We start from the raw sequence: 18,360 nt of genomic DNA, 5'->3' as shown, positions 1-18,360 counted from the left end.
AATGCAAATAAGGAATAATACTTTATGTTTACAGTCACTGTCTTCAATTTCTGTATTTTTAAAAAACAATCAGCCGCAAACAGGACATCTTGCTATCTCTGCAACTCCGTCAATAGTTAGTACTGTTTCTAAACAGTGGGCTATTTTTTGAAAGCTGTGATCAAACTGCCATTTTCTCAAAGGTGCCATCAAATTCTAAGAACGACACATGAATCCCCAGTCTGTACAACAAATGACCAAAAACCTGTTACCTTATAAGTGAAGGCTGTGATTTATTAGTTTGAGAACCACTGAGCGAATTGCATCATCTGCTCCATTCCTCTTCCAGACCTTCTCTGACCTCTCTGCATTTATCCCCTCCAGTCAGATTTGTCCAAAACTAAATTGTCCATTAGAACAGGACACAGGATCCTGGCTCCTGTGGTGCTTTATGAAATTAGTTAAAGCATTTGAGAACTGTTTAGATGGTACAGAAGAAACCCCATGAATTTTGATATAAATTCCTTGCAATTCTTTGCGGTTGATGCTGGCATAACTGCAGTCAACTTCCTCTTCTACTAAATACACATGTATTACTGTCAATTAAAGATACTATTCTAAGCAGCTTGCTGTGAGAATGAAAAAATGTGGAGCATGCAGCGTGTCAGAGGATTTTTCAAACAGTCTCTATATTCTTTCTGCTAGCTATATGAATATGATTGAATTCATCTGGAAAGGTTTGCAGTTTTCAGCAAATTACTCTGGATTCATATGTATGCTGCCTTGAGCTAAATAGAGGACAGGCAATATATATGTGTGTGTGTGATGTATAAATAAGTAAATATATCTCTGAAATGTGTAAGTTGATTGTTGGAGTGTTTTCTGGGCATGAACTAAAGATGGTGAAACAGGAGAAGTAGGATGGAATTGTGAGACCAGCCATTCTCAACCTTTTTGGGGGCCGTGGCTATAAATCAAGATGGCCAGAAGTAAAGCATAATAGCAAAGGAGTGGTAGTTCACATTAATTTCAAATGTGTTCAGATGCATATAATATGTAGTATATGCTGGGGGAACACAAATCTCCATAGAGTCTGAACAGAACGTTGGGATAGATCTCAGGCCCTGGGATGTAGATTTGGGGCTGGGACCCATGAGCCTAAAATGAGCAGCATTTATAGTTGTGAGAAGTGTTTTGTTCAAAGGTATCCGTGAAGACACATTTGGAACCAATCTGAAGCCCCTTGCATAGTAAAACAAGGTGCTCTGCTACTAAACTACAGCCCCCAGTGTATATTGGACAACATCCAAAAACAGAAACTGACTTAATTACACAAAAAAATTGCATTGAACCGTGTTGACTTATTTTAGGGATGGGGTATAAAAATAACTTAAAGAAAGCCCATATGCATTGGATACGAGGGACAGAGTAGGGCTCAGGAGGTCCGAGTTCAAATCCTCACTTGACCAATGGAACTCATGCGTGTGTATATCCCGCGGGTAAAACCACTCAACTAACCCAAACACCTTGAAAACCCATTAGGTGCATCAGATGCAAATAATACACAAATATAACGGGACGGTTTTGCCTATGTCAGAAGCAACTGTTGAAAAACCCCCACAAATATAATAGGTTTTGATCTATTCTAAGGATATTTACCTACAAGCAAACCTCATAGAATTAGGCGGGTTTGTTTCCCAGTAAAAGGCCTGTGGTCCGATGCATTTAGGCAAAAGCAACACTCCCTGGTTACGCCCAGACACTTCTAGATTTGCACTGGGCAGCCTGCTTTTAGATCAAACCAGAGCAAATCCAATTTCCTAGACGCATTCAAACGAAAAGAGAGCAGGACAACGCGAGAGCCCTGATTAACAGTTACCCAATCGTAAATTCGACGCACTGCATAGCAAGATACAGGAACAGAAACGACAGCTGTCCTGCAGCTGCCAAAGGCGAGCTCTCCACCACCACCACCTCCCACCCCAGCCCCGCTGACTTGCCCTGCGTGTCTTAAAGAAAACATTTTCTTCTCCCCACAAAATGACCCTTTCCTGCGGAGCCCTGCTGCCTTCGTGAGCCCAACCAACGCGGGAAGAGAGGGACACCCAGGAGGGAAGCATCTCGCTTGGAGAACAGCGCTTGCTTTATTTGCTTGCTTGCTTTCCCCGCCTCTCTTCCACGGCCAGGCCGCGTCTTGGCCCCGCCCATGGCGATTCCCATGGCAACGCCGAGACGCTCTGGGAGATGCTGGCATGGCAGCCAAGGAGAAAGAGAAGGCCAAGGAGAAAGAGCAGCGGGAGAGTGTCCTTATAACGGTGCCTGCTGCTCTGTCTGGGCAGGTAGGTGGCCCGAGCTGTCCTGCTTTGCCTCAGTGTCTTTTCCCGCCTTGAGTTAGCGTTCCTGTTTTGTCCTTCTGATGCACACAGCTGGGAATAAGCGCCCTTGCGCGCCGTGGGATTTACTTCTGAGTAGGCGTGAAGCCAAACTGGCCGCTCCCTTGGGCGGCAGCTCGAGAGGGACTTCTTGTTTCACATTTAACGACCCTCTCATTAAGGCACAAGCTACTATTTCCATACAGTCCTTTTCCCCCTTATGTTAAAGGGAAAAAAAACACCTTATGTTGAGACTTGAGCCCCCTTTAAGTTACTAGATTTTTTAAAAGTCACCTTACCCTTACTAGGATAGTTTACGAAACTTAGAAATACATGGGAAGGCTGTAGTCCTAGACCCACTTAAGGAGAAGCATTTTCTGAGTAAAAATATGCCTTGCCTTGTAAAAATGTTTTGTCCGTACTTTGAGTACATTCTATGTATGTTCACTTAAAAGTAAGTCCCACCAAGGCCAGTTAGACTTACTCACAGGTGGAGATGTAGAGGGCTGCAGCCTTAATCCTTTGCTGTTGTTTCTGACTCGTTTGCATGTAAATCCTTACTTTCTGTTTTGGGTTCAATTTTGTACACACTGGGCATCAGTCCCAATGAACTCAGCAAGTTTTATATCTGAATAGCAACATAGAGGACTGCCCTGTTCACGTGTTATAGGTTTTGCCTGTATTCATTATGGCATACTATATTTTCATATCCTTGTTATGTAAGTAAATGTAGTTTATAATAAAAAGTACTACATTTATTGAAAATGTAATGAGACGAGGGAACTGTCAAAAACATCTGCCACTGTCTGCTGTGTCACAGATGGAGATATCCAAAAGAGTGCTCTAAAGCCTTTCTGAGTGCATGAGTAGGATGAAGATTATTAGCAGAGAGAGAAAAAGAAAACCGTAAGAGAATAAGGGGTTTTGTGTTGATTAGGAACGGGAGTAGATATTGGTATTGCTCATAGCACTGGTTCTTAACCTTGGGTTTCTCAGGAGTTTTGGACTGCAACTCCCAGAAGCCTTCACCACCAGCTGTGCTGACTGGGGTTTCTGGGGGTTGCAGTTCAAAAGCATCTGAGTAACAAAGGTTAAGAACCACTGGCTCATAGGAAGCTTTATTGTATTGAGTCAGATCATCATCCTGTCTGACCCAGTTTTGTCAACTCTGACTGGCAGGAGGGGCTTCCCACAGTCTCTTTAGAGATCCTCAATCTCTCCCATTTTCCTGTCCACAGATCTTGCATCCATACCCACTCCCAACCAGGAGGCAACTGACTCTCTCCTGTTTTCACTTCCCCTACCCCTGCTTCAATCTCCTCCCTCCTCTTCCTTTCCTTTACCATCTTTTCTGACTGGTCCTCCTCTACCTTCATCCCCCTCAGCTCCTCTATCATCGCCTCTACTTCTGCCCCCTGTTGAGACTTCTGGGGTGCTTCATTTGAGGGCAGCTGAGGTTCTCCTCTGTATCTTCTGCCTTGTTGATGAGGAGGAACGGTGCTCCAGCGAGCGGGAGTCCCAACTCCTGTCTCACATTGTTGAAGTGTTTTCTGGGCATGAACTAAAGATGGTGAAACAGGAGGAGTAGGATGGAATTGTGAGACCAGCCATTCTCAACCTTTTTGGGGGCCGTGGCTATAAATCAAGATGGCCAGAAGTAAAGCATAATAGCAAAGGAGTGGTAGTTCACATTAATTTCGAATGTGTTCAGATGCATATAATATGTAGTATATGCTGGGGGAACACAAATCTCCATAGAGTCTGAACAGAACGTTGGGATAGATCTCGGGCCCTGGGATGTAGATTTGGGGCTGGGACCCATGAGCCTAGAATGAGCAACATTTATAGTTGACTTACTTTAGTAAACCAACTGTGTTGATTTACTTTAGGGATGGGTTATAAAAATAACTTAAGAAAGCCCATTTCTTTCTGAATGCATGAGTAGGATTAAGATTATTAGCAGAGAAAAAAAAGACTGTGAGAATGAGGGTTTTTGTGTTGATTAGGAACGGGAGTAGATATTGGTGTAGCTCATAGGAAGCTTTTTTGTATTGAGTTAGACCGTCATCCTGTCTGACCCAATTTTGTCAATTCTGACTGGCAGCAATGGTTTCCTACAGTCTCAGGCAAGATTCCTACCAAGCCCTATTAGAGGACTCTGGTATAAATCAGGTTCAACCCTTCTTAGCTTCCAGAATCAGATGAGTATGCTGCAGAGTGGAAGAGAATCATTGTCTTGTATCTTAAGTTTCTGTCACAATAAAGTATTATTTGGTTTCTATCAACCATGCCTACTGCTCACTCACTGCCATTAGTATTTCATCTAAAGACTCCAAGTTGTGCTTGTTTGAGGGGAGGTATCTGGGGAAGGGTCCTAATGACATGGCACCTTGGGCCCAGACATGGAAAGAGTCCAGTAGTTACTCCAGAAGGGGAGGGGAGTATAAGATTTGCAACTGGATCGTAAGGGCAAGCAGGACAGCACATATTCATTTGGAGAGGCTAATACATCTTGTGGATTTATTTTCAGAAGTAAAACACAGGTTTTTAACATTTATATGCATGTGCACGTGTGCATGCTTTCCTGATTTATTTGTAGTTACCAGCAATTTCCTCTCCATCTGACTTTCTTCCCCCTTTATTAAAGTTAAATATTTCCTTAACACAAATTTATTGGACTTTTTGTTTCCTTCTTGAGCCACTTTCTCTTTTATTTTACTTTTCTTCCTAGTATGTTTTGTCTAATTTTACATTTCAGGCCTGCAAGTAGTGCTTATTGTATTGTTAACTGTTAATTTTTGTCTGGTGTCTAGTGATTTACAGTACTTCATGAATAAACATTTGACTGAGGAGATTTAAAGCAAAGGGTGGACTTCAGTTTTCTCTGTTCTTACTTGAGATTAAGCCCACTAAATTGTCTCAGAAACCTACCTATGAGAAGTGAATATACCCAGGATTGTTTAGAAATCTGCTATATCCTCCTTCCTGTGAATAAAATTCATTAAATTTGGTACATTAGTTGTTTTTTTCTGCTTAAACATGGATGCAATTAGGTTGTGAATCATCAAATATAAAGTGTTCATTCAAAACAGTGATTTCAATCCAGTAATTTGTACTATGCATTTGTTGTTGTTTTTAGTTTGGTTTTTTTAAACAAATGTATGGTCCTCAATACATGTCAATGTCTAGTTTAAAAAACTGGGAGTTGCTTTATACTGGTCCGTGGTTTGTTATTGTCTACACAATTAGTAGAATCTCTTAAGTTTCAGGAAGAAGACCGTCTCAGCCCTGCTTGAAAATACACTAACCATAAATCAAAATGTTGGCCTTGTTTGAAGACACCTTGGGACATCTTCATTCCTGATGTACTATTTGTGCAATGTAAGCGCTGAGTTTTCAATGTGCTTGTAGCACATTTTAAAATTAAATTACAAGCAAGCAAGAAAATAAATGTACTATCACATTTCAGCATTTACAGGTCAGTAACCACTCCTGTCTGTCACAATGGAACCTTGATTCAGGAGCCAATAGTTGTAAAGAAAAGGCGGGACTAAGGAAATATAAGAAGAATGGATGACAGTTAAAGATCAGTTAGGCAGGATTTCAGTTAGAGTTAGGGATGAGTTAGGGATATGAGTTGGAGAAAAGCAGTTTAGGCAGTTAGGACCAGTCTTGTGTTAGAGAAGAATAGGGAGATAAGGAACAAGATAAGAAATGAATAAATACCTTGAATAACATGATTATACATACGCAAATTTAAATATTATCAAAGCATAGTTGATTGAATGAATAATATAAGACCATCCAGTGATAGATAGGGGGCAAGGATGAGGTTCTGATCTAACATATACAAAGTACTGGATTTACAATTTAAGATAACACATGCTATTTGATTCACATGTACTTACACAAGTAATCATACCTTGTACCTGTAATTGAAATATTTCACTATTTCCTTACTATAATGATATTCTATATGCATTTTTGTATCTGTACCTTATATGCATTTTGTATAGTCAATGCATTTTTGTATCCTCATTTCATCTCAAAGTACAGTGGGGTCTTGACTTAAGAACGGCTTGAGTTAAGAACATTTTGACTTAAGAACCACTCTCATAGGAAAATATTGACTTGACTTACATACTTAGATTTGAGTTAAGAACTGAAAAAAACACGTGGGAGGCAGGGAAAGTGCAAAATTTGAACTTTCAGTTAACTGTTGGCCAGTGAAAAGGGTGTCTGTCTGCTTCCTCACTCCTCCCAGCATTTAGAGAGTGGATTGGGAGACAGTCTTCAGACTGCCTGGTACTGCCTTGGACTGTATTTTCCCTGCCTTCCCTGAACCTTTCTTGACCTAAGGAAAAAAAGAAACAAAATATCCCCCTCTAGTGGTCGAAGGCGGAATAGCAGCTTCCCATTAGTTTCTATGGACGGAAAAGAGCAGATACGGATCAAATGGTTTTCAATGCATTCCTATGGGAAATGCAGATTTGACCTGAGAACTTTTTGACTTGAGAACCGCCTTCCAATACGGATTAAGTTCTCAAGTCAAGACCCCACTGTAACTGTCTCTTCCTGCTTGGCACTCACAGAAACATTCCCAAGGCCAACTCAGAATAACATTCACAGCGCTTTAGGCGACTGTAGCATGCTTCAAAATACACAATGGTTCACACATTCACAAACTTGGCAGCCACTAACCCTGGGATGCAATTTGGATATTTTTCTCACATCTACCATGGCCAATAGGATGACCCAACAGGCACACATAGGGTTCAGGAGACCAATAAGGGGATGCTGTGCTTTATTGTCCTTTGTAAGAAGCTTATAAAATGCTTTACCAATGTATGATGAACACACCCGATCTGCCTTTTAAGACGGGAGTCCAGCTATATGTTTAATAAAAATAACAATTGACTCACATATAGTCTGATTGATGCACTATCTTTATCTGTTATTCCCTGCTGGAGAACTAAAACCAACTAAAAACCTAAAATTGGGTGCTAACACATGATTAATTTTATATGATTTACTTATGAACACTTAAATAAACATTTTTTATTGAATAACACTGATTTAAGAGTTATATTTGATGTAAATATATAATTTGTATATTTGTATATATACTGTATATGTATGCTCAGTAAACCAATAGAGCCCCCATTACACGTGCATTAACGGGTATGTTTGCATCTACAGGCATGTGAACGGAGAGCTAAGTGTGCTTATTTGTAGAGATGTATGGCATAAGTTTGGACACGTTATTTTTTTCTACACTGCAACGTAATCATTTTATCTTTTATTGTATTTTAATTGAATTTTAATTGTTGTAAGCCGCCCAGAGACCTTTGGATAGAGTGGGCAGCATATTGGATGGATGGACGGACGGTTGGTCAGTCGGTCGGTTGGTCCTCTGGTGGCAGTGGAAAGGGTTGAAAAATAAATGTCACACCCAAAAGTGAACCTGGGTTAGGTGGAAGAACACAGGGGAACTGAGGGTGTGTGACAATGACGTTTCAGAGAAATCCTTTGCTTACATCTTGAAGACCAGTCACCAAACAAAGAACACTGAATTGTGAGCTAGGAGAGCTGAGAGAAGCATTTCCGGGCTGTCATTTGAAAAAATGGAAATATACATTAGATTACAGCCTGTTGGTAGATAAGTAAAATGGTAAATTATTTTGTAAATTTGTAGTACTGTACTGACAAAATACTTGGTTAGAAGAATATACCGGTAATTCATTCTGGATTGTTATTTCCAGACAGAGACTCTCTGAGAGTGTGAAGAGTTGCACAGCAAAAAGTGTGACATGAGAATGGGAAATCTCTTCAGATCGAAACAGACCCTAGAGACAGCCTATGGCTGGAAAAGGGAAACTCTTAACTAATGTGAGTATCAGATTGTCACAGGAGATTTTTTTTTCAACTCAGGAGTATGTAGATTAGTTTGCTTGGTTTGGTGATTTGTCTCAAAATTTAAGTATGGGTTTATTTGAAGTCCGAATTCACAAATACAGAAAGAATGCTTCAGTCATCTCTCTGCAGCTGTAATGTGCTTTCAGATGTAATTATGGACTGTCTCTAACCTATCTTTGTGTCCTGAGAAGACAAAACCAAGAACCAATCGAAAAGTCAGGGTCAGAGAAACTCAGTTTCTCAGATACATTGTTTTTCTTCTAGGAAGTCTATAAATTTGTTGCAAATGCATGGCACTTTACAAAGAGTGTTGAGTGTTTTATAGATGGGCAGTTTGGTAAAGTTTCTATTTTTTTGTTCAAACACTGAGGTTCATGATCCAAAGCCCACATGAAGAATAGTGGGAGAGGCAGGCGGACATGAGTCCTTCTCAGAATGTGCTCAACATGTGATCATTTCTGAGAACCAAACTCACAAGTGCTTTTACACAAGAAAGTTTCCCACTCACTGCTGATTTTTTTTTAAAAAAAAAAACAGGATCTTTGTGAGAACTTATGCTAGGTAATAAATAGAGTCTCAAACGAAAATTCTGGATCCCTTGGATCAAAATCCTGCTCAGAAATGGAAATTAACTGGAGAAAGGCATTGGTAAAACACTCCTTGAACATCTCATGTACCTTGAAACCCCTGTGCAGGTTCCTATAAATTGGAAGGAACTTGCCAGGATGTAACAACAACAATATTTAGAACTGGGAAGCAGGGGTAGGAAATACTTGTTGTAATTCACATTATCCAGAGCACTACCAGTAAGTAGATAGCTGCTTCAATTTCTGCCACCCTCTGTTTTAGAGTGTGCATCACTTCATGTAATTTATTAGCCAGGCTTATTTGCCTTGCTTGATATAATACATTTCTTCCCAAATGTGCTGAACACTCCTCTACAGTTATACATAGCAGGACGAAATAAGTAATAATGAGATGGCAGTGTTCTAGGCAGTTATCCGCGGTTCATCTTCTCATTGAGGAACTCTTGTTTTCCTAAGAGCTCAGCTTCATGTCATGTTCTAGCAAAGCCAAAATGCCTTAGAAGCCCCCCCCCCCCCATTTTGAGAAACTGTGGTTTAGGAAACATACTGAAAATGACAGCAGGAGTTTATGCTACTATATACAGTGGTGCCTCAACTTACGAACGTCCCAACTTACGACCATTTCGAGTTACGACCAGCTCCGGACGCAAAATTTTGCTTCGACGTGCGGCTGGAGCTTCCAGTTATGAACAGAAAAAGTCAGGGGAAAAAGGCGGGAAATTCAAATAGCTAACCATTGGTAGGCGAAGAGGCTGCTTCTTTGTAGCTCTTTTGCCCCAATGGTTAGAGTGAGTGCGATTGGAGGAGGCTTTGGAGTGCCTGGTAAGGTAAGGTGCTGCTTTCTGCTTTTTAAAAACTATCCTGGATGGGTTTTGCAGTGTGGTTTTGAGCTAGAGGGTTTATGTTTCTGTGCTGTGATGAGTCTTGGGGGGTTTGTTTTTTGGTATTTCCCCCCCCCATTTCTGATGGGTCTTGGTTTCCTTGCTTTTTGGGTCTCCCCCCATTTCCAATGGGTCTTGGGGGGGTTGCTTGCTTGCATTTCTGATGGGTCTTGCACACTTCTCTTGCTTTCTGCTTTGCTTTTTTGCATTTCTGATGGGTCTTGCATGCTTTGCTTGCTTTTCTTCTACCCCCCCCCCCTTCAGCCAGAATGGATTAATCGCATTTCCGATGGATCTTGCAGTGATTTTTGGGGTGTGTGTGATTTTTTTTCCTTCGACTGGAACGGGTAATTTGCATTTCAGTGCATTCCTATGGGAAATGGTGCTTCGACTTACGACCATTTTGAGTTCCAACCAGAGTTCCGGAACCAATTAAGTTCGTAAGTCAAGGCACCACAGACAATCTTAGGGAGTGTTCAGTTTGGAACACTGGTTTGAAACCTAATGACAGTTACCGGCAATAGAATTTAGAATCAGAATTATTCCACAAAATAAAGAATTGTATACTGTATTTTTCTGTGTATAAAATGATACTTTTTCCTAAATTAGTTAGAGGAAAACTTGAGGGTCATTTTATACACGGAAGGCAGCAGGATGAGGCGATTGTCTCCTTGTGATTGGGCGGCAGCAGCAGCACTGAGGCAGCCACTCCCAGATGCTTCTTTGCCTCCGTCACCACCTCCTGCTGCTGCTGCCTCAGCCGCTGGTTGTGGGTTCAGTGGTCATGTAGTCCTTTGACAGCCGGGGCTTAGCAAAAGGAAGGGAAAGTGGCGGCCAAAGGGATCATGCAGCCCTTTGCTCCCTTCTTTTCCCTTACTTTTGCTAAGCCCCATGACTTAGCAAAAGGAAGGAAAAAGCAGCAAAGGAAGGGATAACCACGGGCACTTGCGTGAAAGGTTGGGGGAGCACTCACGCCGGCACTGGAAAACACGTGTGAGCACCAAGCAGCTGTGGGGAGGGGAGTGTGTGCGTGCGGGGGGGGCAGAGGTCTGTCTCTGCAGCTCAGGCCACAGACCGGCAGGTCGCAGACTGGTGGGTGATGACCACTGCCCTAAGGGACAGGGTCCACAGTCTGGGGGTGCTTCTGGACCCCGGTCTAACTCTGGAAGCCCAGGTGGACTCGGTGGTCAGAGGTGCCTTCCTTCAGCTGTGGAAATTATACCAGCTACGGCCTTACCTGAATGAGCAGAGTCTCATGACAGTTACACATGCACTGGTAATATCCTGTATAGATTACTGCAATGCGGTCTATGTGGGGCTGCCTTTGAAGACGATCCAGCGACTGCAACTGGTCCAGAATCAAGCTGCGCGGCTGGTGAGTGGTGGAGCCGCTAGGGGACATATCAGGCCGATTCTGTTCAAATTACATTGGCTACCAGTCGCTGCCTGGGCCCAATTCAAAGTGCTTGTTTTGACGTATAAAGCCCTAAACAGCTTGGGCCCTGGATACCTGAAAGACCACCTCCTTCCATATGAGCCTATTAAGCAATTAAGACCTAGCCAGGGGGCCCTCCTGAAAGAGCCATCCCTAAAGGAAGTAAAGAGGGATCGGTTGCAGACAAAGGGTCTTTTTGGCAGCTGCCCCCAGACTATGGAACACCATCCCGAGGGAGATTCGTCTGGCACCAGTACTGATGATGTTTTGACTCCAGCTCAAAACCTTCCTGTTCCAGTAGGCTTTTATTTGAAATGATATCAACTGTGGGTCCTGATGGCAATTTTTAGAGCATTGTGTTTTTAATTTTATTGTAATTGTTTTTAATTGTTTTTATCTTTTTATTGAATTCAAATTGTTGTAAGCTGCCCAGAGGCCTTTGGGTAGTGTGGGCGGCATTTAAGTTAAATTAATTAATTAGATTTGTTAGGCAGCGATCTAGGAGAGTGTGATTTCCAGTTGTAGCACAGTGGTAGGCCCTGTTGGTAAAAGAAATCAGTTCCTTTGAAAGACTAGGCAAAACCTTTAGTGATGAAAATGTTCTTACAAATTGCATTCATTTTGCATGTTATTGTGGACCACATGGATCTTCTCAAAAGGGGGCTGCAACAGCTTCCCACCCCCCCACTCCCAAATCTCTCCACAAGGTTTTTATATGCCTCCTATATCTGTGTTCTCTTTTACCACCATAACGTTCCATTATTGCATATTTCGACTGTAGCTCTTTTTTTACTATTTGCATATAAATTGCTGTACAATGTGTCCATTATCAAATTGTCTTCTTCATATGCAATTTCTCTTACAGTTCTTTGGTCTCTTTCAACAACTGTCCTTTCTTTCTCTGTGATACTGCCAAGTTCTCCCCCATCCCCACTTTGACAGCTAGAAGCATTTACATCATCTTCCTTAAGGGATGAATTGTTTTAAGCTGAATGCTTCTAACTATTCCCTCAGAAGTAAGTTTTAAAGGTATTGTGTGGCCTTTTTGAAGTTAAGTGGCAATAGTTTAGCCAACAAGCGGAGTCAAGGAAGCTATAAAAGGAAATAAGTTTTTTTTAATAGAAAGGCATAATTACTTAGTAGAATAGCAAATGAAAAATGAAATTTGGGGAAGTGTAGCCAAACAATAAAAGTGTATCAATGCAGAGACCTGCCACAGAGGTGGTAGGATGAGGTTTGGGATCTTAATACCTAGCAAAACACCTTCTTCCGATGGGATCTGCCCATCCTAATAGTTCATCTCAGGCTGGGCAGCTGAGGACATTGATCCTGAGAGAGGCTCTGAAGGATAAGACTAGGAATCAGGCCTCCACATCTCTGGAACCAGCTGCCACTTACTGGGAACTTTTAAGAAACTTTTAAAGACTTGGTTATTTTGATGGGCCTTTCAGACTATTCCATGGGAATCAATCAGCCTTTAAACTGTTTATTCTCTGCCATCTTGAATACATTTATTAAATGTCTTATTATTTCATATTTTAAGTCACAATGTTTTAGATTTTTTAAATATATTAACTGAGGTACATTTTGATATAATTTCTTGCTGTCTAATTATATTATTGATTATTGTCTGTTCTGTATGATTTGTTGTAAACTGCCCAGAATGGCCTTTGAAGTCAGGTGGGTGGTATATAAACAAACAAACATTGAAAGAGTTTAATAAGTTTTCAGAAAGAAAAATCTTCACTGTGGAAAACAGTGGACAGAAACATATGCCTGATCCATTTTTGTCAAGAGGTGTGTCTAAAATCAGATTTCTAAAGAACTGCACGCTTAGGTTTTGAAGGCTAATCACCAGACAAAGCAGGCAAATTATTTCCAGAGGTACGAGAAGCACCTTAGGTCAAAAAAAGGGCAGGAAAGTTTTTTTTTCCATTCATAAGTCAAAGCACGGTTCATAACTCAAAGCATTATTCTGCACCCGGAGCTGTTCGTAACTCAAAACGTTCGTAGGTCAGGGTGTTCATAAGTCAAGGCACCACTGTATACTTGAGAATTCTTAAAGGCAAAATTGCTGGTCTTTAAAAATGAAAAGTTATCTTATGGGGAGAGCATAGGAACATAGTTGTCCTAAGTACCATTTTTGAGAATTTACATTCTATATTTTCTTCAAGTCCCAAATGTGACATCGGGTACAGTGGTGCCTCACTTAACGAGGATAATCCGTTCCAGCGAAATCGCTGTAGAGTGAAATCCTCGTTAAGTAAAAATAAAAAACCCATTGAAACACATTAAAACCCAGTTAATGCTTTCCAATGGGCTAAAAGCTCACTGTCCAGCGAAGATCCTCCATAGGGGCAGCCATTTTCACTGCCTGTAAAGCGACGCATCTGTCCAAAAACACAGTGGAGAGCCATTTTACACAGCCGGTGGCCATTTTGAAGCCGCCAATCAGCTGTTTTAAAATCACTGTAATCCGAAGAATCAGTTCCCAGAGCAGGGAACCGATCATCCCAAAGCAAATTTTTCCTATTAGAACATCTGGAGTCCTGGAGGCAGTTCGTGACACTCTGACAACTCCTGCAACATCACTAGAACCAGTTGTACTGGCTTTTGCTTTTCCATTGGACTTTTTCAGTGACGTGGAGAGGGGGGATTTGCTGCTTGGGTAACAGTCTGTCCTCCATATTATTTTACACAGGCCTCGTGCTCTGGAAAGGACACTCCAGCTTCACATACAGCATTGAAATAACACGGGAAGTAGCAATTAGCGGTTATAAGTCCTTGCTTGATTGGCGTAGAGCGTGATACCAGGGTCTACTTCCAATGGTGGGATAGGTCATTGCACCTCACTAGGTAGCTACCACCTGCCTTAAGCTACCCCCAGCCACTAAGGTGCTGCCTCGCCATAGTCTGTTAACCTCATGGGATTTAGGGTGAAAGCCAACAAACAGATCAATAACCTTGCGCCATGTAATGATCGTAAAAAAACCTTCTGCCCTAAAGCTGGGCACTGTCACGTTCCGGGAGTTACAACAGCAGAGTCCGATAAGCCAGTCCCATGTCAGGAATTCAGGGAATGCAGAGCTGATATCCAAATACCAAAACCAACTCATACAACGTAGTCCAGGGTCAGAGTCCAAAGCCAAAATTCACAACGTAGTCCAGGGTCAGAATAGAAAGCCAAGGGTCCAGGGAACAAGGTTCAAGGTTGTCAGAAGCATGGATGCAAGCCAGAGGTTTGACTTGTTGCTTCCTCAGATTTTCAGCCGTCTGAGAGCTGTTTATATAGTAAAAAACAGCCCTTGAACTGCTGGAAGCCTTTACATTCTGCCAGAACTCAGGGATAGTTGATTGGATGTTTCTGCGGGCAGCCTTCAAGCGATCTTCTGACCTTTTTGTCATAAGTCTTCCTCAAAGCCTGGCCCGAAGCCTGTCTACTGGGGGAGGAGAACCTGGAGGAGATTCAGGTGTTTGTATTTCTGATTGCTCAGCATTCTCCTCAGCTACAGTTAACCCTTCAGGTTCCAGATCTTCGGCTGCATGCATGGCAGGCATCTGGAACGTTTGGACAATGACCCCTGGCTTTTCTGACAACCTGCAGGAAATAGACAATGCACGCAAGATAGCTGTCATCAACATGGAATTGAGAAGGCTGCAGACGGACATTGTTGCCCTCAAAGATATGAGATTGTGAGACTTGGGATCTATCAAAGAAAAAAATTCTCATTCTTCTGGCAGGGAAAATCATTGAATGAAACCAGGGAATACAGTCAACCCTCGATTTACAAACTTAATCCGTTCCGGAAGGAAGTTTGTAAGTCGAAAAGTTCGTAAGTCGAATCAGCATTTCCCATAGGAATGCACTGAAAACCAATTAATCAATTCTGGCTGTTTTTGGTTCTTAGGTCGAGGGGCAGTTTGTAACTCAAATCATTCATTCCCATAGGAACGAATGCAAAGCTGGTTAATCTGTTCCTACCACTAGAGGCAGATTTTTTGTCTTTTTTTTCCTTTTAACCTAAGATGACAAGTTTAAAAAAAGGAAAGAAAAGAGGGAGGGAAGGAGGGACCAGACACCTTTTCAACAGAACACCTTGAAAAGCACCTTTTCAGCCAAGACAAGCACCTTCTGGGAAAAACCAAGCACCTTCAGACAACAGATCACCTTGAAAAGCACCTTTTCAATCACGACAAACCAATACAAGCAATTTTTGGGGGGAAAGGGGGCAGCAAAGGAGGGAGGGAACACCTTTTAAAGACCAAAATATCAAAAAAAATTAAAAAATCGTAAAAATAAAAATACAGTCCGTACAACACTGTACCAGGCAATACCAGGCAGTACCAGGCAGTCTGAAGACTGTCTCCAAATCCACTCTCAAAATGCTGGGAAGAGCAAGGAAGCAGACAGGCACCCTCTTCAATGGCCAACGGTTAACTGAAAGTTCAAATTTTACGCTTTCCCCATCTCCTGCACGTTTTTTCGGTTCATAACTCTAATCTAAGTTTGCAAGTTGAGTCAATATTTTTCTATCAGAGCGGTTTGTAAGTCGAAATGTTTGTAACTATGGCTGTTTGTAAGTCGAGGGTTTGACTGTATGGTGTTGGCTTTGTGGTTAGAAATACTCTGCTGAGATCCATTGTTCCACCTACTGTGGGGAGTGAAAGAATCCTGTCTCTGCAGCTCCACTCATCAGTGGAACCAGTCACCCTTATTAGTGCATATGCACCAACAGTCATCTACAGCAGAAGTTAAAAACAAATTTTATGATCTGGCAGCTACTATCAGCCGCTGTTCATTCTCAGAGATTTTAACGCTAGACTTGGTGCTGATCCCAATTCTTGGCCCACTTGTCTAGGATGTTTTGGCATTGGGAAGATGAACAAAAATGGCCAACGCTTGCCAGAGATTTGCTGTTATTATGGTCTTTGTGTCAGCAACACGTTCTTTAATACGAAGCTTCAACACAGTTTCTTGGAGATATCCAAGATCGAAACATTGGCATCAGCTCAATGTGATCCTCACTAGATGCTCTAGCCTTCCTAGTATTATGATCACACATAGTTATCAGGGTGCTGATTGCGATGTTGATCACTCCCTGGTGTGTAGCAGAGTAAAACTGCGAACAAAGAGATTGTATGATACGAAAAAGGAAGGAAGATCACATATTGACACCAGCAAGACTAGTGATCAGAGAGAAGTGGAGTAATTTGCTTAAGTGCATGAGGAAAACCTTCCAGGCCCGGCTGATGCAAATGCACCGGAATGATGGGAACATTTCAAGAATGCTGTTTATAATACCGCCTTGTCCACATTTGGCAAGAAGACCAAAAAATTGGCAGGCAGGTTTGCAGCCTGTTCGGAAGACTTGATGCCAGCCATTGGGGAAAAGAGGATAGCTCTAGCCACAGACAAAGCCTGTCTGTGTGAGCACAACTTGCAGGTTCTTCGAGTTGCTCGTAGCAAACTCCAACAGACTGCCAGGAGACGTTCCAATGATTACTGGCTTCAGCTTTGCTCTCAGAAACAGACAGCAGCAGGCACAGGTAACATGAAGGGAATTATGATGGTATCAAGCAGGCCGTAGGTCCAATACAGAAGAAATCTGCTCCTTTGAAGGCTGCTACAGGTGTTATCATCGAGGACCGAATACAGCAGATGGAACGCTGGGTGCAGCACTACTCTGAGCTATATTCTAGAGAGAATATTAGTAATCGAAAATACTTTAAATAACATTGCGTGCCTGCCTGTCTTGGAAGAGTTGGACAGCAAACCAACTTCAGCAGAAATAAAAGCAGCCTTGGATTCCCTCGCCTCCGGCAAGGCATCTGGAATGGATAACATCTCTTTTGAAGTGCTGAAGTGTTGCAAAGAGATCATTTCCGCTGAGCTGTATGAAATCTTTGCTGGAGGGAAGGTGGAATACCACAGGACATGAAGGATGCAAACATTGTCACATTGTATAAGAACAGAGGCGACAGGGGTGACTGCAATAACTACCGTGGCATCTCTCTTCTCATCGTTATAGGGAAGCTGCTTGCCTGTGTTGTGCTGAAGAGGCTCCAGGTGCTTGCAAACAGAGTCTGTCCAGAATCACTGTGGATTTCGAGCTAATAGATCCACCATCAACATGGTATTCTCCCTCAGACAGTTGCAGGAGAAATTTAGGGAACAACAGCCACTCTTTGTGGCCTTCTTAGATCTCACAACGGCCTTTGATTTGGTTAGCGGGGATGGCCTTTATAAAATACTTCCCAAGATTGGATGTCCACCTCAGCTCCTTAACATCATCAGGTCTTTTCATTAGGAAATGAAGGGCACTGTAGTTATTGATGGCTCAACATCAGATCCCTTTGACATCCTGAGTGGAATGAAAGAGGGCTGTGTCCTCGCGCCAACTCTGTTTGGGATCTTTTTTGCTGTCGTGCTGAAGCAAACTTTTGGAACTACAACAGAAGGCGTCTATCTCCAGACTAGATCAGATGGAAAGCTCTTTAATACCTCTAGATTGAGAGCGAAGACCAAAGTCCAGTTGAAATGCATGCAGGACTTCCTCTTCGCCAATGATGCAGCTGTTGTTGCCCATTCTGCCGAAGATGTCCAACAACTTATGAATTGTTTTAGCAAGGCCTGCCAAGATTTTGGATTAACAACCAGCCTGAAGAAAGCATAAGTCATGGGCCAGGGTGTGAACTCACCTCCCTCTATTACCATCTCTATAAAAGAATTGGAGGTTGTTCATGATTTCGTGTACCTTGGCTCAACAATCTCTGACACACACTCTCTGCATAGATGTTGGGCTGGATAAATACATTGGCAAAGCAGCTACCATGTTCTCTAGACTTACAAAGATAGTATGGCTTAACAAGAAGCTGATGGCATATACCAAGATCCAGGTCTATAGAGCCTGTGTCCTGAGTACACTCCTGTACTGCAGTGAGTCCTGGATCCTTTGTGCACGGCAGGAGAGGAAGTTGAACACGTTCCATATGCGTTGTCTCTGATGCATTTTTGGCACGACCTGGCAGGACAATGTTCCAAATAGAGTAGTCCTGAAACAAAGTGTAATTTTTAGCATGTATACAGCGACATCTACGCTGGCTTGGGCATGTCGTGAGAATGGCCGATGGTAGGATTCCAAAAGATTTCCTGTATGGAAAATTAATGCAGGGAAATCACCCCAGAGGGA

General features: G+C 42.2%; 1 protein-coding gene across 1 annotated transcript in view; it reads left to right on the top strand.

Moving 5' to 3' along the window:
- Positions 1–1,917: 1,917 nt before the first annotated feature.
- The window catches only part of CABCOCO1 (ciliary associated calcium binding coiled-coil 1), a 94,070-nt gene continuing 77,627 nt past the window's right edge, over positions 1,918–18,360 (top strand). The window contains exon 1 of the mRNA XM_072995167.2: positions 1,918–2,318. Within this exon, the coding sequence (XP_072851268.2) occupies positions 2,232–2,318 (87 nt within the window). The 5' untranslated portion in view covers positions 1,918–2,231. The remainder of the gene's footprint in view (positions 2,319–18,360) is intronic.

The sequence above is a fragment of the Pogona vitticeps genome, chromosome 3, assembly GCF_051106095.1.
Source record: "Pogona vitticeps strain Pit_001003342236 chromosome 3, PviZW2.1, whole genome shotgun sequence".
Classification (NCBI taxonomy): Eukaryota; Metazoa; Chordata; class Lepidosauria; order Squamata; family Agamidae; genus Pogona; species Pogona vitticeps.
Note: the sequence above shows the minus strand (reverse complement) of the source record. Positions and strands in the feature narration are given on the sequence as shown.